The 26,820-nt window shown below is 42.0% G+C and overlaps 1 protein-coding gene across 1 annotated transcript in view; it reads left to right on the top strand.

The window, feature by feature from the left end:
* LOC131381786 (uncharacterized) overlaps positions 1-21,808 on the top strand; it is a 68,379-nt gene extending 46,571 nt beyond the window's left edge. Inside the window, exons 2-5 of the mRNA XM_058430502.1 lie at positions 7,665-7,767; positions 13,488-13,613; positions 20,780-20,891; positions 21,062-21,808. Coding sequence (XP_058286485.1) covers positions 7,665-7,767; positions 13,488-13,613; positions 20,780-20,847 — 297 coding nt within the window. The 3' untranslated portion in view covers positions 20,848-20,891; positions 21,062-21,808. The remainder of the gene's footprint in view (positions 1-7,664; positions 7,768-13,487; positions 13,614-20,779; positions 20,892-21,061) is intronic.
* The last annotated feature ends 5,012 nt before the right edge of the window (positions 21,809-26,820 follow it).

The following is a 26,820-nucleotide window of genomic DNA, read 5'->3' as shown; positions in this document are numbered from 1 at the left end:
AGAAAGAGCTTGACTAAAGTAATGGGGGCTGTCTCTGAAGACTTGTGGCAGTACAGTCCAGGTGAGTTGCTGAGATTGGTGGGTGTCAGGGTCAGTCCATGTGAAAGCGAAAATAGGTTTGGATGAGGGGTGCAAAGGAATAGTGGAGAGAGCTTCTTTGAGATCGAAGATGGAATAATGAGTTATGGAGGGAGGTATTGAGGATAGGAGAGTATATGGGTTTAGCACCACAGGATGGATAGGTAAGATAATTTGGTTAACAAGGTGAAGATTCTGAACCAACCTGTAAGATTTGTCCAGTTTCTGGACAGGTAGGATAAGGGAGTTGTAAGGAGAATTTGTAGGCTTTAAAAGGCCATGCTGTAACAGGCGAGTGATAACAGGCTTTATTCCTCTTAAAGCCTATTGTGGGATGGGGTGCTGGCATTGAGCAGGGTGAGGGTGATTAGGTTTTAATGGGATAAGGGGTGCCTGATCGGCCACCAAGGAGGGAGTAGAGGTGTCCTATACTTGTGGATTAAGGTAGGAGGACACGAGAGGAGGATTCAAAAGAGGCATTGGATTGGGCAAAAGGGCAGCAATGAGGTGTGGCTGTAGTCCAGGAATAGTCAGGGAAGCAGATAATTCAGTTAAAATGGCTCAGCCTAACAAGGGAACTGGGCAGGTGGGGATAACTAAAAAGCAGTGCATAAAAGAGTGTTGTCCAAGTTGGCATCAGAGTTGGGGAGTTTTAAGGGGTCTAGAAGCATGGCCGTCAATACCCACACTAGTTATGGAGGCAAGGGAAATGGGCCCTTGAAAAGAAGGTAATGTGGAGTGGGTAGCCCTCGTATTGATTAAACAGGGGTTGGACTTACCCTCCACTGTAAGAGTTATCTGAAGCTCAACATCTGTGATGGTCCAGGGGGCTTCTGAGGCGATCAGGCAGTGTCAGTCTTCAGCCGCTAAGCTGAGGAGATCTGGGAAGGAGTTGGCCAAGGAACATTGGATTTGAGCTCCAGGAGCTTTAGGAGTGGCAGCGATGTGAGTCGGACATCCAACTTCCAGTGGGGGCCTGCACAGACAAGGCACGGCTTAGGAGGAATCCCGGGCTGTGGGCATTCTGAGGCCCAGTAGCCAGACTTTTGGCATTTGAAGCAAGGTCCACGAGGAGGTTTTGAAGTAGCCCCTGGGAGCTGTGGCTTGGATGTTCTGAAGGTTTTGTATGCTGGAGATGTGGTTGTGGATTGTCTCACAGCAGAGGCAAGTGGCTGTAACTCAGAGATACATTGCCGCTTGGCAGCTTCTTCTGTGTTATTGAACACCTTGAAGGTGAGGTTGATTAAATCCTGTTGTGGGGTTTGAGGGCCAGAATGCAACTTTTGGAGTTTTTTTCTAACGTCAGGAGTGGATTGGGTGATAAAATGCATATTAAGGATAAGGGATCCTTCTGGCCCCTCTGTGTCTAGGGCTGTAAAGCATCTAAGGGTAGCTGCTAAGCGGGCCATGAATTAGGCTGGGTTTTCATCTTTACCTTGGGTAGTTTCCTTTAACTTGTCATAATTAAAAGCTTTGTATGCTGCCTTTTTGAGCCCCTCGACTAGGCAGGAGACCATGTAATCTCACCTAGCTATACCTGGGGAATCCATCTGGCATTGCCAATGGGGATCCTCTTGGGGAACTGCTCTGGTGCCCTCTTGGAGGCCTGGCTCATGAAGCCGGCAGGTGTCTGCATAGGACTGGGCTAGAAAATAAACTCTTTCTCATTTATCTGGGAAGAGGGTAGAGGTCAGGGTGTCATTTAAGTCACTCCAGGTTAAATTGTAGGACTGAGTTAGATATTGGAATTCCTGTATATATTTAGTGGGGTCTGATGAGAAAGAACCTAAATGCTGGCTGATTTGGGAAAGGTCTGACAGAGAAAAAGGCACATGTACCCTGACTATGCCTTCAGCTCCAGCCACCAATCTAAGAGGAAATTCTTGGGCAGGTGGGGGAGAGCTAGTCGTGGAACGAAACTGTAAGCCAGACTGGGTGTGAGGAGGGGAGGTAATAGAAGGGTTATACAGTGGGGGAGCAGAGGCTGTGGAAGAATTGGGGCCCGATTCAGCCTGGTGAGGAGTGGCTGGGGGAGGAGGAGAGAGGTCAGAGGGGTCAGTGGAAAAGGAGGATTCAGAGGACTCTGAGCTTGGGTGGAGACCGAAAGAGCAGATGGGAGAGAAAGAAGGAAAATCTGGGATGAGTGGCATTTGGAGCAGAGACTAGGGAGGGAGCAAAGTGTAAAAAATGCCTGGACGTAAGGCACCTCAGACCATTTGCTCAATTTTAGACAAAAATTATCTAGGTCTTATAGGATAGATAAATCAAAAGTGCCATTCTCTGGCCACTTGGAACTATTGTTGAATTTGTATTGGGGCCAAGCAGTATTACAGAAAAAAATAAGACATTTAGGTTTTAGGTCAGGTGTTAGTTGAAGGGGTTTTAGGGTTTTAAGAATGCAGGCTAAGGGGGAAGAGGGAGGAATGGATGGCAGAAGGTTGCCCATAGGGGAGAAGGTAAGTTTAAAGAGGAAGGTAGAGACACGGAGAAATGGAGGTGGGCAGCTACCAGGCTTTGGTAGGCATTCCTGACTGAGTCCTGGGCTGTAATGTGGGTGAGCAGCCAAAGCAGGCATCCCCGCAATTGACCTGCCAACAAGGGAATGTGTGTGAATGATCAAGGCAGGCGTCCCCACGGAGATCAGACACCAAGGGAAGACTGTCTTCCCAAGTCCGTGACTGACGTCGGAGTTTTTGAATGCATGGATAAAGTGTGTCTGCTTTTTGTCTCTACCAAGAAGGGAGAGAAACTGAAGTTGAAAGGAGAGAGATTGAAGGGAAGTGAGAGAGGTTAGGTAGAGAGTGAAAAAACCACTTACCTGAGTGTGAAAAACTGCTTACCAATTTGAAATTGGTGAGATGGTCCTTGGGCTGGCTGGTCTGATGACCTGAGGTCGTTGGTGGATCTCCTCATGGAGGGAGTGTGAGGACGGGACCGCTCTTCCAAAGGAGTTCCCCTGTCTGGGGTTTCAGCACCAAATGTTACGCACATCTGTATAAGAGACCACCTGAGCAGGCTTAGTGTAAGCAGCAAGGCTGTTTATTCACTTGGGTGCAAGTGGGCTGAGTCTGAGAAAGGAGTCAATGAAGAGTGGTGGGATTATCATTGGTTCTTATAGGTTTGGGGTAGGTGGTAGAGTTAGGAGCAATTTTTTGCGGGCAGGGGGATGGATGTTACAAAGTACATTCTCAAGGGCAGAGAGGATGTTACAAAGTACATTCACAAGGTGGTGGGGGAGGATGTTACAAAATACATTCACAGGGGTGGAGAGGATGTTACAAAGTACATTCACAAGGGCAGGGGAGGGTGTATGTCACAGGGGCAGGGAGGATGTTACAAAGTACATTCACAAGGAGTGGGAATATCACAGAGCACATTATCACAAGGGCAGGGGAGGTTGTATGTCACAGGGGCAGGGAGGATGTTACAAAGTACATTCACAAGGAGTGGGAATATCACAGAGCACATTATCACAAGGGCGGGGGAATGTCACGATGGTTTCACCATGGTGCAGCCAGCTCAGAGGACTTTACACCCTGCACACGCTTTCTTGCCTGCCACCATGTAAGACATGCCTTTGCTCCTCTTTCACCTTCTGCCATGACTGTGAGTCCATTAAATCTCTTTTTTCTTTATAAATTACCTAGTCCTGGGTATGTCTTTATTAGCAGTATGAGAACAGACTAATACATATGTATAAGAAATCAGACCACTAGCTCTACAAACAGTCCAAGGAGCCAAAAAATAACCCTGTCACAATTGACCCCAAAACAGCCAGGACTTATTAATAACTGCCAACTTACCTCATTTTTGTCCCTGCTTCCAACTTAGGACCAACTGGAGAAAGCCGAATATGCACCCCTAACCAATCAATAGAATGCCCCAATTTTGATCATCAAATGCCTCAATTTTGATCAATCTGCCTTTAACCTTCCATTGCCAACAGCCTCCAATCAGGGCATGCATGAATGCCCTTTTTCCCAGTATAAAGCATTCCCACTCCTCTGCCTTCCTTTGAGTCAATGCTAACTGCAAGTGATGGTGGCTGATTTCCTTGCTATAGTAAGCTCCAAATAAATAGGCTTTACCTCTTCTCCCTTGAGTGGCCTTCATTTATTTCCATAACTGTTAGATCATGATCCTTATCCAGTCCTAATCAAGGTCATGTCAGGAAGTAAACATTTTCATGTTTCTGCATTGTTAGGCTTCTTCTTGAGTAAATTTTACTGGAATCTGGGTTAAAGGACGAATATTGGAAGTTAAAGGGTAATTGGATCACCGGAGGACTCCTGAAAGATTTATCTCCCTGGAGGTACTTCCATGGAGGTATGTGTTTACGTTTCAAAGGAGAGTAAGAACCAGATTCAAAGGAGAATAAAACCCAGACATGGAGCCATTCCAAGGTTGTAAACTCTGCCAAGCTTGTCTTATCTTTCCCCAGAGATATGTATTTACATTCCAAAGGGCTCTTCCCCTTCTCTTTCCAAGGAGATTTTCTTTATAGCAGGGATTTTTTTTTCTCTCTCAGAAAAGCTGCTGGGCAAGCCGTCCTATGTAAACTGCCAGATGGATAATTTCAGGGTTCCTTCCTTGTAGTACAAGAAGACCCCTTTATACACAGAGCCCAGCCATCTGGCCCTCATCACATCACCTCAGAAGAGGGAAGAACTGGGGTGTGGGGAACTGCAGCAGTTACAGCTATAATAAATAATAATAATTTTCCTTGATCCAGTGTGGGAGACCAGAAATATGCCATAGGAAAATATGAAGGATTGTTGAGCTGAAGGCAATGAACAAGCAGCAGATGCAAGAAAGCTCTCTGCCCTCCCTCTATTTGCCTAAAAGCAGGACATAGATTTACAAAAACAAAAGGTATCCTGCCCCACCTTCTACTGGGAAGAGCAAAAATATTAACCACCGAAGACAACTTCAGACCCTTATTGGCCTAGAGATGATACCAGAAGAATCTACATTAACAAGCTTTACTTACTGGCCTTTATTGCCACTCATTTCCTTCCTCCAAGTTGCTGCTCTTAGAGACTCAAAGTCCTTTTCCTTTGTCTTGTCACATCCTAAAAATGTACTGTTTGAACTGGAATTCTAATGTACCTCTTTGAAAACTACTCATTCTCTGGGTGTCTCCCATGTATATATGAAAAATACATGTTAATACACTTCTGTTTGTTTTCCTCTTATTTGATCTGTCTTTTGTAACAGGAGTCTATTCCAGTTTAGAACCTAGGGGAGTTATTCTTTCGCTATATCAGAATCCTTATGTTTTCATGCAGGATAATAGAAACAGATAAAGATATTAAAACCTTATCAACAGCTTTCCTCCCTCCATTGAAAGACTTGCCTTAAACCAAACTTCAAGTTCTCAATAAATTTGTCTTTCTTTCTCCCTTCCAGACCCTATGCAAGCTCGGTCAAGGTGCCCTCCTTCACTACAGTGAGCAATAAACTCAGCTTTGCCTTATTAGTAGGTAATACTGGCAGTTGCTGGGGACCTGGCAGTTGATATAATTATTCAACAAATTTTATGGGAGGTCACTGTTTTGTCGTAGCCTCTGACATGAGGCCTCAGCAGACCAGACCAAATCAGAATGAGTTATTTTTGCCAAGTGTCACATAATCTAACTGAACTTTGAAAGGGGCCAGTTTTCCAAAAATATAGGAGATTTCAGTCAACCAGACAGCGTGATAAAGAAATCCCCTCTGTTTTGTCCTTTTAAAGAAAGTAACTTTGAAACAACAGATCTGCTCTTTGTTCAATCTTTCTGCCTTCTTCAGCCCTTTTCTGTCTATTGTAAAGTCACATTCATATGCTCAGCTCCTTGAACTCATTCTATTTTCTAAAATGAGGTGTTGCCCAATTCTAGAATCACAAATAAAAGCTGGCCGGGCGCAGTGGCTCACACCTGTAATCCCAGAACTTTGGGAGGCCGAGGCAGGTAAATCACTTGAGGTCAGGAGTTCAAGATCACCCTGGTCAACATGGTGAAAGCCCATCTCTACTAAAAACACAAAAGTTAGCCAGGCATAGTGGTGCATGCCTGTAGTCCCAGCTACTACAGAAGCTAATGCAGGAGAATCACTTGAACCTGGGAGGCAGAGATTGCAGTGACCCGAGATTGTGCCACTGCACTCCAGCCTGGGCGACAGAGTGAGACTCCATCTCAAAAACAATTAAAAAGTCAATTATCTCTTTAAGCTAAATTTGTTATAATTTTGTCTTTTGACCATTTTGGGCAACCACAAAAGGAACCATGGGAGACTGCTGATGATTCCTGAGCCCCCTTGGGGAGTGCAGGAGAGGCACTGCTGACCCCTTTTCAGGTCCCCTGCCTTCCTCACTGAGCCCCAAGGGTTGTAAATAAGTTTTTCTAGGGTTGCATTCGCTTTTTATTTTTTTATTTTTTTTGCATTGCCTCCCTCCCCCCAAATTCTCCAATCTTTTTGGTTTTCAAATCCAGGGTTAGTTTGTACTGAGAGAGCACATGACCTTTTGGGATTTGTGGTGACTTATGAGTCACTGGCAAGAGCTGCAGTTTTAAAGGTAACTGACAGCAGTTGCAGAAAGTGTGTGTTACTACAGGAGGTATGCAACTCTGGCTCTCAGAAATTCTGAGCGATTTCGCTTCTTTCCTCTTATTTTTCTTGTGTGCCCATGTAGGAAGAAATCATTGGCTATGTTGATCAAGGGATCTCAGAGCCAAAGCCACAACTTGACTGCTGGGCAAGTGTTAGGCACCTACACATCACTTAGAGCACTTGCCACCTAAAAATAAGTCTCCTGTGTTAGGATAAGCTGAGTCATAGCAAGGGTTAGTTCTGGGACACTAGGGCACATGCCAGCCTCAAGAAAATTTCTGTGCATTAAAGAAACATTGTGAAAACATTACACTACCCAACCCTGTGGCTTTTCCCTCTTAGATATTTATCTTTGCTCTGAGAAAACTCCAAAAAAGTATGTTAATGAGGACACTGTAACCTATAAATAATGTTTTCAGACCAGAAACCCAAAGTGATGATAACTGAGAATAGCACTAATGGTCTAGGTGAGAGTGACCAAAAAGGGGAATTGTTAGACAAAATTTATGGGAGGTGCTATGGTTTGTGTCTGTGTCTCCACCCAAATCTCGTGTTGAATTGTAATCCCCAGTGTGGTGGGAGGGACCTGGTGGGTGGTGATTGGACCATGGGAGTGGATTTCCCCTTTGCTGTTCTCATGGTAGTGACTGACTTCTCATGAGATCTGGTTGTTTAAAAGTGTGTAGCACTGGCCAGGCACAGTGGCTCATGCCCATAATCCCAACACTTTGGGAGACCAAGGCAGGCAAATCACTTTGAGCTCAGGAATTCGAGACCAGCCTAGGCAACATGGCAAAACCTCGGCCCTACAAAAAAATATAAAAATTAGCTGGGTGTGGTAGCACGCGCTTGTAGTCTCAGCTACTTGGGAGGGTGAGGCTGGAGAATTGCTCCCAGGAAGCAGAAGTTGCAGTGGGCTAAGGTCATGCCACTACACTCCAGCCTGGGCAACAGAGTAAGACCCTGTCTCAAAGAGACCCCTTCTCTTTCTCCAGCTCTACCATGTGAAGATTGTGCCTGCTTCCTCTTCCCCTTCTACCATCATTGTAAGTTTCCCGAGGCCTCCCCAGCTATGCCTCCTGCACAGCCTGCAGAACTGTGAGTCAATTAAACTTCTTTTCTCCATAAATTACCCAGTCTTAGGTATGTCTTTATAGTAGTGTGAGAACAAACTAATACCGAATACCGTAGGCCAGTGTTTTAGATTATCTCCTGCACTAGGCACTGGCAGACCAAACCAAACCAGAATGGAGTCACTTGTGCTGTGTCATTTAATCAAACTGAACCTTGAAACAGGCCAGTTTCCCAAAGAAAACCAGGAGATTCCGGTCAATATGTGTCAGTATAATAAAGTCCCCTCTGTTTTAATTCTAAATGGAAAGTAACTTTCAAATGACCAGTCTGCTTTCTTCAGCCCTTGTGTCTCTATAAAGCCAACATCCTCTGCTCAGCTCATTGGAAATTCATTCTATTTTATAGAATTGTTGTAGGAAAAACTGGGTTCTTGTCACATGACCAGGAAAGGTTAGGCTCGCAGACACTTTGAAGGGTGAGAAGGGCAGGGTTTATTGGGTGAAAAGGAAAAAAAGGAAACAAGGAATCTCAGCAATGCGAGAATCCTGCTAGCAGGCTTCCCACCTCACAGATTGAATTCCTGGTTACCACCCAGAAACAGCAGAGGCCAGGCTCCTCGCCCTGCAAACTGCGCAAACTTCCGGAGGCTCCACCCCATCTTCCCAGTGTGCAAACCGGCTGGAGATTCTCCGGGGAGCCCTTTTAACCTGGCTGTCTCAGAATGAGGTGTCGCCTGATTCTGAAATCACAAATAAAAGCCAATTTGATCTTTAAATTAGTTATAAGTTTTTCTTTTGATACAACCAATATTTATTGGGCACCTACTGCATGCCAGGAAATGCTCTAGACACTTGGGCTACATCCTGAAACAAAACAAAAAGTTCTTGCCCTCATGAGCTTACATTCTAGTGGGGTGAGACAGATAATAAACATAAGGAGATAAATTATGTAGACTATAGAAGGTATTAAAATGGTTTGGAAAAAAAGAAAAAGTAGAAAGCATAAGTGGGGGGTGGGGGGAAGCTCAGGAGTGCCTGAGGAGGATGAAATAGGTTGTAGGTGAAATAATGTTAGATTTGAGCAAAGTCCTACAAGGAGTGAAGGCATTAGCCAGGTGGACACCAGAGAGAGGGAACAGCTAAGGCCCTGGAGAGCTGAAATTATCCTGTGCATCAGATCTCATATTCGCTAAAGTTGAAAGTCATTCCAAGCCACTTCCTCTACCTCTACCTTGAAAGCAATTGGTCTATTTCAATATGTATATTGTATTTGCAGTCCATTCCTAATCAGAGCTGCAGAATTTGCAGTACTATCACAATCAATGTGCAAAAAACAGGAGTTAATAAATTATGCCTGACATTTCCAGGCGGAAGTTCCTTTATGAGGATTCCATTTCAAGGTGCTTAGGAAACTAAATATTTTATAGGATTTGCAGCAAGAAAATGCCACAAGTAAGGCCAAAGTTTTAATGGAAAAAAAATGAAGTACTGAAATGTCTTTGTCTTTCTAAGCCCTTTGTCAACCTATGAAAGAATGAGATCTTAGTCTTTAAAATAAAATGAAAGATTGTTGTTGATTGCTAACAATGTTACTTGACCACAAACACCCCAAGACAGTGACAGTCAATCTGATAACTGAGACAGCTACTAAGTGATTAACAGTGGAGAGTAGAGACAGCTGGATACACTGGACAAAGGAATGATTCATGTTTCAGGCAGGACGGAGTGAGATGCCCAGGACAGAGCAGGACAGCATGAGATTTCATCATACTGCTCAGAATGATGTGCGATTTAAAATTTATGAATTGTTCATTTCTGGAATTTTCCACTAATATTTTCAGACTGTGGTTGACTGCGGGTAACTGAAACTGCAGAAAGCAAAGCTGTGGATAGAGGAACTACTATAGACAGATTAATTTCTATACAAATGGTAAGAGATAACAGAGAAGCCATTCATCCCAGGGCACTGATGAACCTCACAGAGGAAGGGGCTTTAGAGCTGGGATTGAAATAGCAATAACAAACACATATTGCCAGCTCTGTATTGGGCATTACCCTAAGTGCTTTATGATTAGGAACTCAGTTTGTCTTAACCACACTGCCATGAGATAAAAATCGTTTTTTTTGTTTTGTTTTGTTTTTTGAGATGGAGTCTTGCTCTGTCACCCAGGCTGGAGGGCAGTTTTGCGATCTCAGCTCACTGCAACCCCCACCTCCTGGGTTCAAGAGATTCTCCCCACTCAGCCTCCAGTAGCTGGGACTACAGGTGCCTGCCACCATGCCTGGCTAATTTTTTGTATTTTTAGTAGAGACGGCGTTTCGCCATGTTGGCCAGGCTGGTCTCAAACTCCTGACCTCAAGTGATCCACCCACCTTGGCCTCCCAAAGTGCTGGGATTACAGGCGTGAGCCACTGTGACCCATCAATCGTTGGGTTTTTTAAAAATCACATTTGTAGGTGAGAAACCAGAGGCACAGAGAAGTTAAGAAACTCGCTCAATGTTAACACAGCTAATATGTGACCCAGCCAGAAATAGAATCCATGCAGTTGGAGCTCAAATGTGCACCCTTAACTCCTAAGCTTCTTCTCTAATGAGTCAGTTTCTCTGCCCAGGCAGAGAAAGCAAGGACATTCCAGGGAGCTGGACCAGTGTTTGTATATGTGTCGAGGGTTGGGAAGGGTGTGGCCACCAGGAGGCACAGTGATGTCCATCCCCATCCTTGTGGTCCTGCTTCAACCTCAAACTGGGGAATGCTGCTGCTAGAGCATATGGGGGAACAAAACCCCCAGAGTCACAGGAATAGTGGTTGGGTCATGCACGTTCTGGTGTTGGGTGGAGCAGGATGCTTTGGCAAAATAAAACAACAAAACAAACAATAAACTGTGATCTCACAAAAGTATGAACAAAGGTACTCAAAATTTCTGCTATCAAGATCATTTATTTGGGCCATAGCCACCTCTCCAAACCCACTCCATACAAATGGGCTCTGAAAGCAAGAGGCACAGATTATCATTTCCTTGGGAATAAGGAGGAAGAGGGACAGGTCTGGAAGAGAAGCTGCACTGGGAGGAAGCCTGCCTGGGGGTCGGGGGCAGCTCCCTAGGGATGTCCCAGATTTTGAAAAGAAGAATTTGTGGAGTCCTCTCCACCCCTTGTGTCTCCCATCAAGGAAAGAGCACGAGCAGTGCTAACTGGGGATAATAATTCCTCCCATCTGTGTACCTGTTTCCTATGCCATATCATCTGGAAGACTGTAACAGAGTGCCCTGCCTTCAGTTTGCACTCCCTTTCTAGAGTCAGAACAATCTTCCTAGCTTATAAATATATATATATATTTAATGTAAACTTTTAAAATTCTTTATTTCAGTAGTTTTGGGGGGTACAAGTGGTGTTTGGTTACATGGATAAGTTCTTTAGTGATTTCTGGGATTTTGGTACACGCATCACCCAAGCAGTGTATACTGTACCCAATATGTAGTCTTTTATCCTTCACCCCCCTGCTACCTTTCTCCCAGAGTGCCCAGTCCGTTATATCATTCTTATGCTTTTGCATCCTCCCAGCTTAGCTCCCACTTATAAGTGAGAATATACGATATTTGATTTTCCATTCCTGAGTTACTTCACTTAGAATAATGGCCTCTAGCTCCATCCAAGTTGCTGCAAAGGTCATTATTTCATTCTGTTTCATGGCTGAGTAGTATTCCATGGTATATATATATACACCACATTTTCTTTATACACTGGGTTAGTTGATAGGCATTTAGGTTGGTTCCATATTTTGCAATTGTGAATTGTGCAAGAAACATGCATGCACATGTGTCTTTTTCATAAAATGACTTTTCTTTTGGAGATACCCAGTAGTTGGATTGCTAGATCAAATGGTAGTTCTACTGTTAGTTCTTTCAGCAATCTCCATACTCTTTTCTTCCTTTTTTCTTTTCTTTTTTTTTGAGATGGAGTCTCACTGTCTTGCCCAGGCTAGAATGCAGTAGTGCAATCTTGGCTTGCTGCAACCTCTGCCTCCTAGGTTAAAATGATTCTCCTGCCTCAGCCACCCAAGAAGCTGGGACTACAGGCACAAGCCACCATGTGTGGCTAATTTTTGTATTTTTAGTAGAGATGGGGTTTCGCCATGTTGGCCAGGCTGGTCTCAAACTCCTGACCTCAGGTGATCCACCCATCTCAGCCTCCCAAAGTGCTAGGATTACACGGGTGAGCCACTGTGCCTGGCTTCCATACTGTTTTCCATAGTGGTTGTACTAGTTTACATTCCCACCAGCAGTGCAGAAGTGTTCCCTTTTCACCACGTCTACGCCAACATCTATTTTTTAAATTTTTAATTATGGCCATTCTTGCAGGAGTGAGATGGTATCTCATTGTAGTTTTAATTTGTGTTTCCCTGATTAGTAATGTTGAGCATTTTTTCATGTTTGTTGCCTGTTTGCATATCTTCTTTTGAGAATTGTCTATTCTTATCCTTTGCCCAATTTTTGATGGGATTACTTGCTGATTTGAGTTCCTTGTAGATTCTGGATATTTGTCCTTTTTTGGATGCATAGATGGTGAAGATTTTCTCCCACTCTGGGTTGTCTGTTTATTCTGCTGATTATTTCTTTTGCCGTGCAGAAGCTTTTTAGTTTAATTGGGTCACATCTATTTATTTTTGTTTTTGTTGCATTTGCTTTTGGGGTCTTAGTCATGAATTCTTTGCCTGAGCCAATGTCTAGAAGAGTTTTTCCAATGCTTTCTTTTGGAATTTTTATGGCTTCAGGTGTTAGACTTAAGTCTTTGATCCATCTTGAGTTGATTTTTTATAAGGCGAGTGATGAGGATACAGTTTCCTTCTTCTACATGTGTCTTGCCAGTTTCCCCAGCACCACTTATTGAATAGGGCATCCTTTCCCCACTTTCCTAGTGTATCAATATTAAAACCTGCAGGGACTTCCATTGCCTTTGTGAGAGCCCAGCACTCCTTTGCCCAAGCGTTACGCCTTCACTCCTACCTCAAACTCATCTCCCAAGCCCTAGTAAAAGCATCCCAGGCTTTAGCCACTCTGAACTACCAGATCAAATGCACCCTGCCTTTATTCACTGGGTTCCCTCTGCTGGCAAACTCTCACTCCTCCTTCAAGACTTAGCTCACTGAAGCCTCTCTTGACTTCCATTTCATGTTACCTCCATTGGGATACTTACCACTATTGCCTACACCAGTAATCTTTAGCCCTGAGCTCACTTGGGGATCTTGTAAAAAACACTAGTGCCAGCCTGAGCAATATGGTGAGACCTGTCTCTACACAAATTTTAAAAATTAGCTGAGCATGGGGTGCATGCCTGTGGTCCCAGCTGCTTGAGAGGCAGAGGCAAGGAGGATTGCTTGAGTCCAGGAGGTCGAAACTAAAGTGAGCCACAAACACACCGCTGCACTCCAGCCTGAGCAACAAAGCAAGACTGTCTCAAAAACAAAAACCAAAAAACCAATGCTTGGGCCCTACTCCCAGAGATTCAGACCCTGCTGGTCTAGGGTGAGCCCTGGAGGGAGGTACTTTGAATTCTGGGGCACTGGATTCATCCTCAGCACCTTCCCCAGGACGTGGAACAAAATAGGACTTCAATTACAAATCATGCATTTGTTGAGTGAATAAAACAAGCAGCTTTAAACCCCTCTGTCAGTCAGGTGCTGTTATCTCATTTGCAATTGAAGAACTGAGGCTCAAGGACATTAAGTGATTTGTCTAAGATTACAGGGAGCAACTTGAATTTAATTCTTCTGATTCCAAGTGTGGTGTTCTGCCTGTGCCTACGGAAGAAGGACGACACCCAGGAATGTGCCCAGTGCAGATGGGAGCAGGAAGAAACTGCCCTATGTGGAGGTCTGTGTCTCCTTTTGGTTATTCTGATGCATGTTTGGGGAAGGACTTGTGCTGTCTCAGTGCATTGTCTTGAATTTTAAAGGTTATCCTTAAAACTCATGCTTCCTTAAAACTTTTTCCATCCTCTTGTTTTTAATGAATTATGAGCCATTACTTATTTATAACCAATCTAGTGCTGCCTTTATGGGGCAGAAAATGAACTACTTTCCAAAGTAATTACCGTTTTTATAGACTTCGAACAAATACCCATAGCCCCTTCCTTTTTATATGGCTGGTGTGCTAGGTTTCTACTGTCTTGTTTGACATGCCCGAGTCTCTATGCTTGTAATAGATCCATTTAGATTATTTTTCTAACTCACCCTAGAAGCCAGACAGACTTGTTCAGAAAGCTCGCGTGTTCCTGCAATAAATCAAGCATTTTGAGCAAAAGGCTATTCCTCTCCCAACAGTGAACAGGTGCCTTAATACTAACACAGCCTTCTCGGGGCCTTAAGACTAATAGAGCCTTCTCCAGAACAGATGCTGCAAGACTAACATGGCTCATAATCTGCTTTTCACAGGTGCACTGAAGTGTGCAGTCTGGTCACCCAGCCACGCAGCCAGAGGGGAAGCCTTGGCCTTTATTCAGCTGAGGGCAGAAACAATTCAGGCATTCATGTCAAAAGAAAAATCACCACAAAAGAAAAATGAAAACCCTACTAGTTATTAATTTGACTCAATATTTATATTTAATAGTTACATTTAATATTACTATTTGTAAATGTCATTTGCCCACCTTTGATGGGACTTTATATATAAATGTATATACACAGAGCAACATATTCATTTAATAATCATTCATATTGTTTCTAAAATGAACTGAACACTGTGGAAGTTGCTGTCACCAGCTATTTCATTATCACATCTCCTCCGTATTTCAATTTTTACTGAATATTATATTAGAAGTCTAAAATCCTCCAAGCCCCAAATATAACTTTTAAAGGCAATATCAAATCAATATTTAAAAGACTGAGGGTAGGAAATCCAGTAGAATTGCAAACCCATTACAGATAGATTTCAATGGTCTGGATTTGTTAAGAAAAAGGATTTTAAAATAAAAATGCATTAGGTCTACAGTCAACATGATCCTCATATTTTGCTCTCTGACCATGGCTCAGAAATTACCAGGTCTGGGCTTTCATTTCTTCTTTCCCAGTATTATAAGGAAGACTTTGAACTCAGCTCCAGAGTTCGCTTAAAGATTAACCTGTAAATGGACTGTGACTGTTAAAAAAAAAAAAAAAAATTGTGAGTCCATTAGGCTGAGATGACTCTTGTGCCTCAGATTCCTGCAAAAGCAAACCTAAGCTCAATATAAACAGAAAAATGAAACTTAAGCTTAACCAATCAGAAACCACCAGTTAACCTCTAACTAGGAACTTTCCACTTCAGCCAAATTTCTTTTATATAAAAGTAAATATTTTTTACTTCCCCAGACACCTTATAAAATTTTCCTCTCTCTGCCTCCCGGGTGCCCCATAGTGGAGTGCTGAACCATGGGTGGTCTAGTGTTATTGATTCATGAATTCCTGTCTACTCAAATAAACTCTTTAAAATTTTAATGTGCCTAAGTTTATCTTTTAAAATAGCCCATGATGTGGTGGCTTTTAAACTTTATTTGGGAATGATAATCAGAGGTGCCATAAGCAGCAGTGAGATTTTAAATGAGTCACTAAAACCCATCTTGACTCAGTTTTCCTTATTGTGAAACGAGGCATCTGTGGATTTATGACAAGAGACAGGAAGCGTGGAGTAATCTGTAGGTGGGAAAAAGGAATTGCAGATCATATGAAAGATTTAGCAGCAGACTTCTACATTTGTCATGTAGAAAAGGTCAGATGCATGTTTCTTTATGCCCACCCCACACCTAGGTGTCTGCTGATCTTGCCTGCCTCCTCAGTGAAGGAGAAGAGGGGAGAGTTGGTGAAAGGAGAGGGAGCGAATAGGAGAGGAGAAAAGGAGGGAGAAGAGAAAGGAAAGAGAATAAATGAATGAGTAATGAATGAGTAATGAATGAGTGATGCAGGGAGGTCAATGAGTGAAGGTGATGGGTTACTCACACTCATTAAAGCCTGGTGACAAGTGGACCTGGGCAGAAGTAGCTGGATGAGTCCCTAAAGCCTCTAGCCTTTCCCTAGCCTTTCAAGGTGCTCTAGCCACTTCTCTGCAGAAGGAGGTGGAGCCACCCTGCCTCAGCTCTGCAGTCCCACAGCCCTTTGGAGGCTGGAGAAAATGCTCCAAACTGCAGAAGCCTGGCCAGGGTGCTCAACACTGCAACATTTTTTACAGTTGCTGCTTTTCTCAAAGACTTTTGAATGATGGTTGTAACACTGGAAAATAAGTGTTTAAATCATACTTTAGACAGGAGGGAACCTAAAACTTATTCAATTCCACCTTTTAACTTTATGGATAAAGAAAACAAAGACCATATTTTATTGCAGCATACTCTCATGAATAATGACACACTTTGTAGAAAACTTCCAATAAAAGATGACCCACTGATGGCAGTGCTATTTCACAGCTGCTTCTATATTGAATCTCCCCAACTGGATTGAAAATATATCAAGGACAGAGATGATGATGAGCCACTTCTTAGTTTTGCATCAAACAGAGGCCCATGAACACTGCACATGCTTATAAATATGCAACACCCCAGCCATACAATGCACATAAAGCACACATATGTGCACACACATACAGAATACACTCTCAGCCATCCATATGCACACATGTATATATGCACACACATGCATATGCCACACATGCATGTACCATACACGTGCACATAGAAACACATTCACTCACATAACTACACCAGGACTGCAATACACATACACGTACCTGTGCATCTGCACACACATGCACACTTATGCACATAAACAAGCCTGCACATATACATATGCACCCATCCTCTAAATTCTGTTTTCTGGACCAATCCACAAGTGCTGCATGACTAGTAAGGCCATGAGTGATTTTACTGAACACACTGATTGTTGTTTAAAATCTGTACCAATAGCTCTTTGAGAAAATAATCTAAACATATTGTTCCCAAGTCCTTCAACCAGAGACTAAAAAATTATAACAGGCTCTGAAGAGAAGTTAGCTTTATAAGAAAATAAGATAGCCCCAAAATACTGCTCTCTACCATATGACAGCACCTCTGGGGGATTTATTCACATTTTTATACCTGTTCTGAGGGAAAGAAAAACACTTGGTTCTCCCAGAGAAGAAAGATACACAAAAGAATACTAGTAATAATAATAAAAACAACAATCAACCTATATTCCATCCACCTGCTCTGACAAAGTAATGCTTTTAAAACGTAAGTCTGATGATATCACTGGTCTACCTTAAACCTTCCAATAGCTTCCTCTCACTCAGAGTCAAACGCAAACTCTCAACAATGACCTTCAAGGCCCTACAGAATCTGGCCCCCATGACTTTTCTGCCCTCATCTCTCTCTGCTTCGGCCCCAACTCCTTCCTATTCTAAACATACTAAACAAGACCCCAACCCAGGACCTTAACAGCTGTGGTTGCCTCTGCCTAGAGCACCTTTCCCCAAAGCAGGCAGATGTTCACTCCCTCAATTCCTTCAGTCTCCACCCAAATGTGACCATCCCCCTTGCTGGACTTTTTCTTCACAGACCTTATTGCTACCTGCACTGTAACATCTGTTTCCCCTCGCCAGACTGTAAGCTCGATCTGAGCAAGGACTTTTTTCACTCATCACAGGATCCCCAGGGCCTAGAATGGCATCAGGCATGTACTATTGACTACTAAATGCCCGAGAAGTCTACACTGAATGAATAAATTAATTGCCTGAACACATATTCTATGCCGGGCACTTCCTAAGTGCTTTATATGCTTTATCTCATTTTACCAAAAAAGAAACTGAGGCTCAGAGAGTTGAAGTAGCATGCCCAGGTAGCTACTTGAATGTCCCCACTACATGGAAACTGCTGATCCGAGACAGAGAGAAAGCCAGAGAATGCTGAAGATGAGAACTATGATCTTTTTATAACCTAAGCTTGGTGATGACATCCAATTACTTTTGCTATGTTTTATTCATGATAACTGAATTGGTAAGTCCAGACACACTGCAGAGAAGGGGACTGCTGACACAGTGCATGAATACCAGGAGATGAGGATCGTCTTAGAGAAGGTCTACTACACTTCTTTCTGTCCATCAAACTAGCTCCCTGGCAAATCAGGAATAAAGTGCTCACTGTTAGGAGATGTAGAGATACACAATTCTGCCTCTGCAAGGGTGTTTTTTTAATCAATACATAATTTTGTACATATTTATAGGGTACATGTAATATTTTGTTATATGCAAGAATGAGTAATAATCAAGTCAGGGTATTTGGGGTAACCATTACCTCGAGTATTTATCATTCCTATGTGTTGGGAACATTTCAAGTGTTCTCTTCTAGCTATTTTCAACTATACAGTACTTTGTTGCTAACTATAGTCACTCTTCTTTGCTATAAACATTAGAACTTATTCCTTCTATCTCACTGTCTGTACCCATTAACCAGCTTCTCTTTATTCCCCCATCCCATCCAGACACCTTTCCCAGCCTTCAGTATCTATCATTCTACTCCCCATCTCAATGAAATCAACTTTTTGGCTCTCACTTATGAGTGAGAACATACAATATTTGTCTGTCTGTGTCTGGCTTATTTCACTTAACATAATAACCTCCAGTTCCATCCATGTTGCTGCAAAGAACATGATTTTTCATTCTTTATTGTGGCTGAATAGTTTACACTGTGTATATATGCCACATTTTCATTATCCATTTATCTATCGAACACTTAGGTTGATTCTGTATCTTTACTATTGTGAATACTGCTGCAATAAATATGGGAATGCAGATATATCTTTGAAATGTTGATTTCTCTTCCTTTCAATAAATACCCAGTAGTGGGATTGCTAGATCATATGGTAGTTCTATTTTTAGTTTTTGAGAAATCTCCATACTGTTTTCCATAGTGGCTGTACTAATTTACATTCCTACCAACAGTGTATGAGTTCTCTTTTCTCCACATTCTCATCAGCATCTGTTAATTTTAATAACAGATTTTAATGAACCTTTGAAATAAGACAATAGTGATTCTTAATCTGATTTCATGATACTCATATATATGTCTTTTTATCATCATCTAATGCAATTCTTAAAATTACAAACACAAAACTACCTTGGTTTCTTTCAATATTTTATCATGAAAAATTACAAGCAAACATCAAGGTTAAAAGAATGTTACAGTAAATGTTGGTATACTCACCACTTAAATACTATTATTAATATTTACTATGCCTGCTTTATTACATGTCTGTCTAGCCATCTTTTTATTCAGGCATGAATCTATCTTGTTGTTTGATGCATTTCAAAGTAAAGTGAAGACATCAGTAGACTTCCTCTGAAATACTTCAATGTGCATATAATTAATATAGTTCATAATAAAGTTTGATTTTTTGCAGTATTTTATGTAAATTTTACAGACATTAAATGTATATACATTGAAAGAGTACATTCACTGCATTTGGAACAATGCATTAACCTTTGTACCTTTGTAACCCAAACCTCTGTTGAGATACAGAACATTACCATAAACCCCAGAAAATTCCCTCATGCCCCTTCACAGTCAATCCCTGCCCCTACCTCTCAGATGCAATCACCAACATGGCATCGGAATGGGCTTCCCTTCATTTGAACCTCATCACTTTATTTTTAAAGCAAATATTTCAGTGTTGTTTGTTTCAGATTATAGAAGTGTTACATCCACCATAGATTTGTTTGGACTGCTCTATAATCGCAATAGGATCATATAATGTACTGTTTTTTGTAAGGCTTCTTTCACTTAGCACAATGTTTTAAAATTCATCTATGTTGTATGTATCAATAGCTCCTTCCTTGTTATTGCTAAGTAGTATTCCATTGTAAGATTACAGCACACTTTGTTTATTCATTCTCCTGTTGATGGACACCTGGTCCATTTCCAATTATTATAAATAAAGCAGCTGCAAACATTTTTGTATTAGTCTTTTTGTGAACATATTCTTTTACTTGGATAAACATACCTCTGACTTTTAAAAAGATATGCCTTCTTGTCCTTTTATTCAGGGTAATCCAGCAAGGTAAACAAGTGAAAGGAAATAAGATTGGGGTGTTTTAGACCCTGAAGATTTGCAGGTTACTGTTCTAGCATAGCAAAATTGTGGCCTAGAAAAATTGATTCATTAAACAGTAAAATCGTTGTTTTTGGCTTGGAAGAATCTTAGAAGTCAAATGGTTCAAATCCCTCATAAAGATCACTGACTTGCTGAGAGACACAGCTTATCAGGAGGGACCTACACCCAGGTCTTCTAACTTCCAGTCTGGTTCTCTTGACACTACCATTCATCCCACAATAATCTTGTGGTATGAAAAAGTGAGAAACAAGTTTAGATTAAAACAATGTGTACCTAAGCCAGTGCATCTTTTACATCTGAGGGGCAGGCCCATAATCCATCACTGGCAGCCCAGGGTTGAGAGCGCTAGATAAGCTGGTTCTTTTCATGATACACGTCCTGGACCCTGTTGTCACCAGCTTCCACCTTTGCTTCTGAGCTTTCTCTATCCCTATGGCCTCCACATGCTCCTCATCTGCAGGACCCCAGATTTTCCCCTTCTGTCTTCTATTTCCCAGGGCAGGGTCAGCCCCATCTTCATCCTTTAGATCTGGCATCAGAATGGGCTTCCCTTCATTTGAACCTCGTCACTTTATTTATTTATTTATTTATTTTTATTTATGAGATAGAGTCTCACTGTTACCCAGGCTGTAGTGTAGTGGTGCGATCTTGGCTCACTGCAGCCTCCGCCTGCCGGATTGAAGCAATTCTCCTGCCTCAGCCTCGCGAGTAGCTGGGACTGCTGGCCCCTGCCACCACACCTGGCTAATTTTTGTATTTTTTAAGTAGAGATGGGGTTTCACCATGTTGGCCAGGCTGGTCTCCAACTCCTGACCTTGTGATCTGCCCACCTCAGCCTCCCAAAGTGCTGGGAGTACAGGCATGAGCCACCGCGCCCAGCCTGAACCTCATGACTTTATTTTTAAAGCAAACATTTCAATGTTGTTTCAGATTATAAAAGTGTTACATTCAACTACTACATGAGCAAAAATAAAAAAGATGAAAATACCAAAGGTTGATGAGTCTGGAAATCCGTATACTACTCCTGGGCATGTAAATTTCTGTAAGTACTTCATAGAGTAATTCTTCAATATCTGATAACATTTTAAAATGTGATAAATGCCTTGAAAATATCTTAAAAGGATGCAAGTAAGAAATGTATTAGCTTTTACTACCACAAGTAGCTTGCAACAACAAATATTTCTTTCTTGTTCATTTACTTGAGGACTACAGGTCAGCTAAAGCTCTATTAGACTAAGCTGCACTCCACTGGGCTTGACTGAGATCTACTGAATTTAGCCAGCTTTCATGTGTCTTTCCATTCAGAGACCTAGGTTGGAGTATTAATCACTATCTGGGACACGTCATTCTTACGATGGAGAACAGAAGATCAAGGGCAGCAGAGCCAAACCACGAAAATGCCTTTAAAGAATCTGTCCCAGTGCATTCTAATGAATAATTACTAAAATGATATAGTCTACTCAATCTACCTTCTTGGACACAAATACTCACTTCTCTCCACAAAATTTACTCATCTTCTTTCCAAGATACCTCAAGAGCCTCATCCAATTCAACATCAGGCTTCAAGTCCAGGACCTCATGACCTTCATCAGGCTCTGATTGTAGTGGTAGTTCCCCTCCAGCCATAAAAGACCTATGTAGAGGTTGAGCATCCCTAATCTGACAATCTTAAAATCTGAAATGCTCCAAAATCTGAAACTTTTTGAGTGCCAACATGAGGCCACAAGTGGAAAATTCCACATGTGACCTCTCACATGTGATGGGTCACACAGTCAAAATGCAGGCACACAATGCACAGTTTATTCAGTATTTCCAAGGGAAGAGGACTCTTCCACCCGCTTCACCTGTGCTATAACTTTTCCACACGTTTAAACTTGGGTCCCATCCCCAAGATATCTCATTGTGTGTATGCAAATAATTAAAAATCTGAAAAAATACGAAATTCAAAACACTTCTGGTCCTAAGCATTTCAGATAAAGGATACTCAACCTGTGTTCATCATACAATGGTAGAACCAGGTAACTGCAATAAATACTCCCAGTTGAAAAGGGGAGCAAAAGGAGGCACAATAGCCCAGTCACTGATCCATAGCAATTCTTAAATCCTGCTGGACAAATCTTGGGGGCTATAGGGAAAAATGTATACTTCATTGGAAAATGATCCATTGTTGAGCATATACTCTGACTCTGATGCTATAAGAGCTCTGTGTCTTTCATTGTCTTTAAGCTGTTTTACAACTCTGTAAATTGTAGATAAATGATAGTAATGCAAAATAATTCTTACCTATAGACATGCAAAAAATTCTGTCCAATAGAATTTTAACTGACTTCTCTCCAACTGTGAAAGATGCCGATTTCATCTCCACTTGCACATTCCTGATATATAAAGGTGTCTGCTTTTTAGATTCTTCTTTGAGAATTTCCTTTGCGACATCTGCCGGGTTCCCTCATTAATAATGTTTAAATAAAATATTTTAACATTTGTTCATTTTATAGCTGTGTAAGAGGCATTATTTTACCTTTCTAAAAATCTTTAAATGGGGTAAAAACATGGTCTTAGATTGGGCCCTGATTCTGACTCCTGGAAGTGGTTCTCTAATCATTTTTTCCATAGCTGTTGGCTCTGCCCTCTGAGATGTCCTTTATTTTCCGTTATCTTCTTTGGCTATTTCTGAAGAGACCACTGCAGAATATGCCCAGCTTGGCAGCTGAGAACCTTTCTTGGCCTGCTCCTCATCTATAGAAAGTTAGGTGCCCAAGAGATGTTTTTACTTCTTGAACTATGACTGTCTGTATGAATGCAGGCTGGTAGCATTTTTGTCAAAACATTCTCTCAGTAACTTTCCTGTTTTGCTATCTGTTTGGTTTCTGTTGGTTTCCTGTGGCAAAAGGGAGACCCATGGTTCTTTTTGAGAATTGCCTCTCTCTCTCTAAATTAATTACGAATACTTTAGGTTTCTGTGGGACCGTGCCCTTGATTTTAACTTAATCCCCAATGCAACAGTATTAAGAAGTAGGGCCTTTAGGAAATGATTAAACAGTGAAGGCTCTGTCCTCATAGATAGGATTAGTTCTTTATAAAAGGGTCTGAGGAGGTGAGTTCACTGTTTCTGTCCCTGCTATCATGTGAGGACACAGTGTTTATCACTTCTGGAAGACACAGCAACAAGGCATCATCTTGGAAGCAGAGACTGGGTCTTGCACCAGACACTGAACCTATTAGCAGCTTGATCTTGGACTTTCACCTCCAGGACTGTGAGAAATAAATTACTATTGTTTATAAATTACCCAGTCTCTGGCATTTTGTTATCATAGCACAAATGAACTAAGACAATGGGCAAAGATAAGCACATGGAAAGATGTTCAACATAATTTGAACATTCGTCATTAGGGAAATGCAAACTTAAATCACAATGAGATACAACTACTTAGCTACTGGAATGGCTAAAATTGAAAAGACTAATAATAACAAGTGTTGGCAAGAATGCAGAGCAACTATTGGTGGTAATGTACAATGTACAACCACTTTGGAAACAGTTTGGCCACTTCTTATAAAGTTAAACATATCTTATGACCCAGCAATCTCACTCTTACATATTTATAAAGGGAAATAAAAACTTAAGTTCACAAAAAAAAGGTACAAAAATATTTGTGGTGGCTTAATTTTTAAAAGCCTCAAACTGGTAAGAACTCAAATGTCCTTCAATAAGTGGATAAATCAAGGTACACCTATACAATAAAATAATACTCAGAAATAAAAAGGACCAAATTCTTGATACATGCAACAATGTGGATGCATTTCAAATGCATTGTGCTAAATGAAAGAGTCCAGGCTCAAAGGCTATATACTGTGTGATTCCATTTATAGGACATTCTGGAAAATTCAAAATTATATAGAGAAAACAAATTAGTAGTTATAGGGGCTGGGGCTGGGCCAGGGGGCTGACTCCAAAGGGAATTTGAGGATTCTTTAGTATGATAGAATGGTTCTGTATCTTGAGTTTGGTGATAGTCACATGATTGTATGCATTTGTCAAAACTCACAGACTGTACACTAAAAAGGATGGTTTTTACTGTCATAAATTCTACCTTAAAACAAATAGGGTGTGACCAACATGGAGAAACCCCATCTCTACTAAAAACAAAGAAATACAAAATTAGTCAGGTATGTGCATGCCTATAATCCCAGCTACTTGAGAGGCTAAGGCAGGGGAATCACTTGAACCTGGGAGGGAGAGGTTGCGGTGAGCCGAGATCATGCCATGGCACTCCAGCCTGGGCAACAAGAGCGAAACTCCATCACCAAAAAACAAACAAACAAAAAAGCACAATAAAACAAGTAGGCTGGTGGCTGGGCATGGTGGCTCACGCCTGTAATCCCAGCACTTTGGGAGGCTGAGGGAGGTGGATCACCTGAGGTCGGGAGTTCAAGACCAGCCTGGCTAACATGGAAAAATCCCATCTCTACTGAAAATACAAAAGTTACTGGGCACGGTGGTGCACACCTGTAATCCCAGCTACTCGGGAGGCTGAGGCAGGGGAACCACTTGAACCCAGGAGGTGGAGGTTGCAGTGAACCAAGATTGTGCCACTGCACTCCAGCCTGGACGACAGAGTGAGACTCTATCTAAAAAAAAAATTAAAAAAAAAACACACAAAACAAATAGGCTGGTTATTTTATGAATATCCCTTTCTTTTAGTACCTTATCTAATATAGCTAATAACAACCAACTCATAATTCTGAGCTTTCTACCTTGACATCTCCTTTCCCAAACCCAGAAGTTCATTAGGTACATTTTTTATGGTTTTACCATATGAACTGCATAACATAGATTGCCATATCAGCAGTATCCTGAAGCCAAAGCTACATATTTTAGGTTTTATTATGATGTCAGCTTACTCTTAGGGACCTATGTCTGTAGCAATCAGCTTCTGCTGCAGCAACTAACAATCCTCAAATTCCAATGGATTACAACAAACATTTCTCTCTTCCTTGTGTAGCACGAGGGCTGCTGGTTGGTTGCGGTTCCCCTGGGCGTCGCCGGGCTCAGCTGGGCTTGACCAGGGTAGGCTGGGCTCATTTTGGCAGCCGTTTGGGATGTGGTCCACGCAAGGAAGGTCTTTGTCAGAGAAGTCCAGTCTCGACCTGTGTTCTTTTTGGGCACTCACATCACTAGTTAAGAAGAACTTATACAAATGGATGCGTGTATCCTCTCATACTGCCTGTCAGGCTAAAGCCACAGGTAGTATTTGGGGTATGATGTTCTTATAACAGAGAACAGACTCCCAATGGAAGCAGAGCCAAAAACCACACTAAATACATGGAAATATTTTGCTTAGACATGGCATAAGCTCCATTGGCCAAAGCAGGTCATACAGCCAAGCCCAAAGTCAATGCAGAAGAGAAGGATATTCCACCCATAGGGAAGCTTAGTGAGGGTGTAACTGCAGAACCAGTTCCAACTGATTCAACTTTGTCAATAACAGAATAAGTTGTTTTTCAGTTGCAATGAACTCTTAGGCTGCAAGTCACATAACCTGAGCATGTGCACATGAACCAGGCATGCCTGATTAGTGACCATGGAGGTGGCTGGAACAAAAAAGTTAACCACATAGAGAACCTAAGTACCTGGACTCCAGAGCACAGACCAAATTAAGGAGCAAGGGGAGCACTGTTTTGTTGAGGTCTGAACTTAGGAGCCAAGGGCCAGGCACCACCTCTCTGCAAAACCCAAACAAATCACGACCTTTTGCATTTTCCTTTCTTCCTCATAATTAATCCCTTCCTATAAAACCTTCCACAAGACCCCTGCTTGGGGAGACACATTTCAACATTGACTGTTGTCTCCTTGCCAGTCAACTTTGCAATAAAGCTTTTTTTTCCCCAAGGCTAGTACCATAGTATTAGCTTCTATGTACATTAGACAGTAAACCCATTGCTGAGTGACAAGGACTGAGAAAATAAGTAATTGTGAATAAATCATACAACCACTCTCAGGAACCTGGTATGAGGATATGGACAGCTACATTGCTTGCATTAGGAAAAAACTAGAAACAATCTAAATGTCCATCATAGGGAAATGAATAAATAAAATCTGGTAGAGTCATTCAATGATCTATTATAGAGCAGTTAAAAAGGAATGGACTGTATGTATATCTATCATTCTATGTCATGGATAGATCTCAAAAACATAATGTTGGGTAAAGAAATTAAGTTGCTAATTTGGCTGGTAACTGCAACGTTTCAGTGACCTACAAATGGATAGGGAGTGGAGAGAGAGAGGGAGAGAAAGATTAGACCAAGTTCTCAATGTATTTTTAAAAGGACACAACAATGCAGCTGATAGGCAGAGGTCCCACACAACAGAAGCAAAGGAAACCTGCCTTGATAACACTTCCCTGGATCCCCAAAGTCCCTAACAGGTGTCTAGCTGTTTGTGCTGCAGCTCATGGAAGGAAGGTCTTGCTAGGTTAGAGAAGCCTATCTCCAGCTATGTCTTTTTTTTTTTTTTTTTGAGACGGAGTCTCACTCTGTCACCCAGGCTGGAGTGCAGTGGTGCCGTTTCGGCTCACTGCAAACTCCACTTCCCGGGTTCACACCATTCTCCTGCCTCAGGCTCCCGAGTAGCTGGGACTACAGGTGACCGCCACCATGCCTGGCTAATTTTTTGTATTTTTAGTAGAGACAAAATTTCACCATGTTAGCTAGGATGGTCTCCGTCTCTTGACCTCGTGATCCATCCGCCTCGGCCTCCCAAACTGCTGGAATTACAGGCGTGAGCCACTGCACCTGGTGTTTTTTGTTTTGTTTTGTTTTGTTTTTTTAACTGGGGGCTCACATCACTGGTTAAGGAGAACTTATACAATTGAATGCATTTCCACTGAAGGAAATTCTGGACTCTTCTGGTTCTTGAACCTAATTCAGCATCCACCAGGCCATATCCGCATTCAGGGACAAGCAGAGCCAATCAA

This window comes from Hylobates moloch, unplaced genomic scaffold (genome assembly GCF_009828535.3).
Source record: "Hylobates moloch isolate HMO894 unplaced genomic scaffold, HMol_V3 SCAFFOLD_18, whole genome shotgun sequence".
Classification (NCBI taxonomy): domain Eukaryota; kingdom Metazoa; phylum Chordata; class Mammalia; order Primates; family Hylobatidae; genus Hylobates; species Hylobates moloch.
This window is presented reverse-complemented; position numbering and strand designations above follow the sequence as displayed.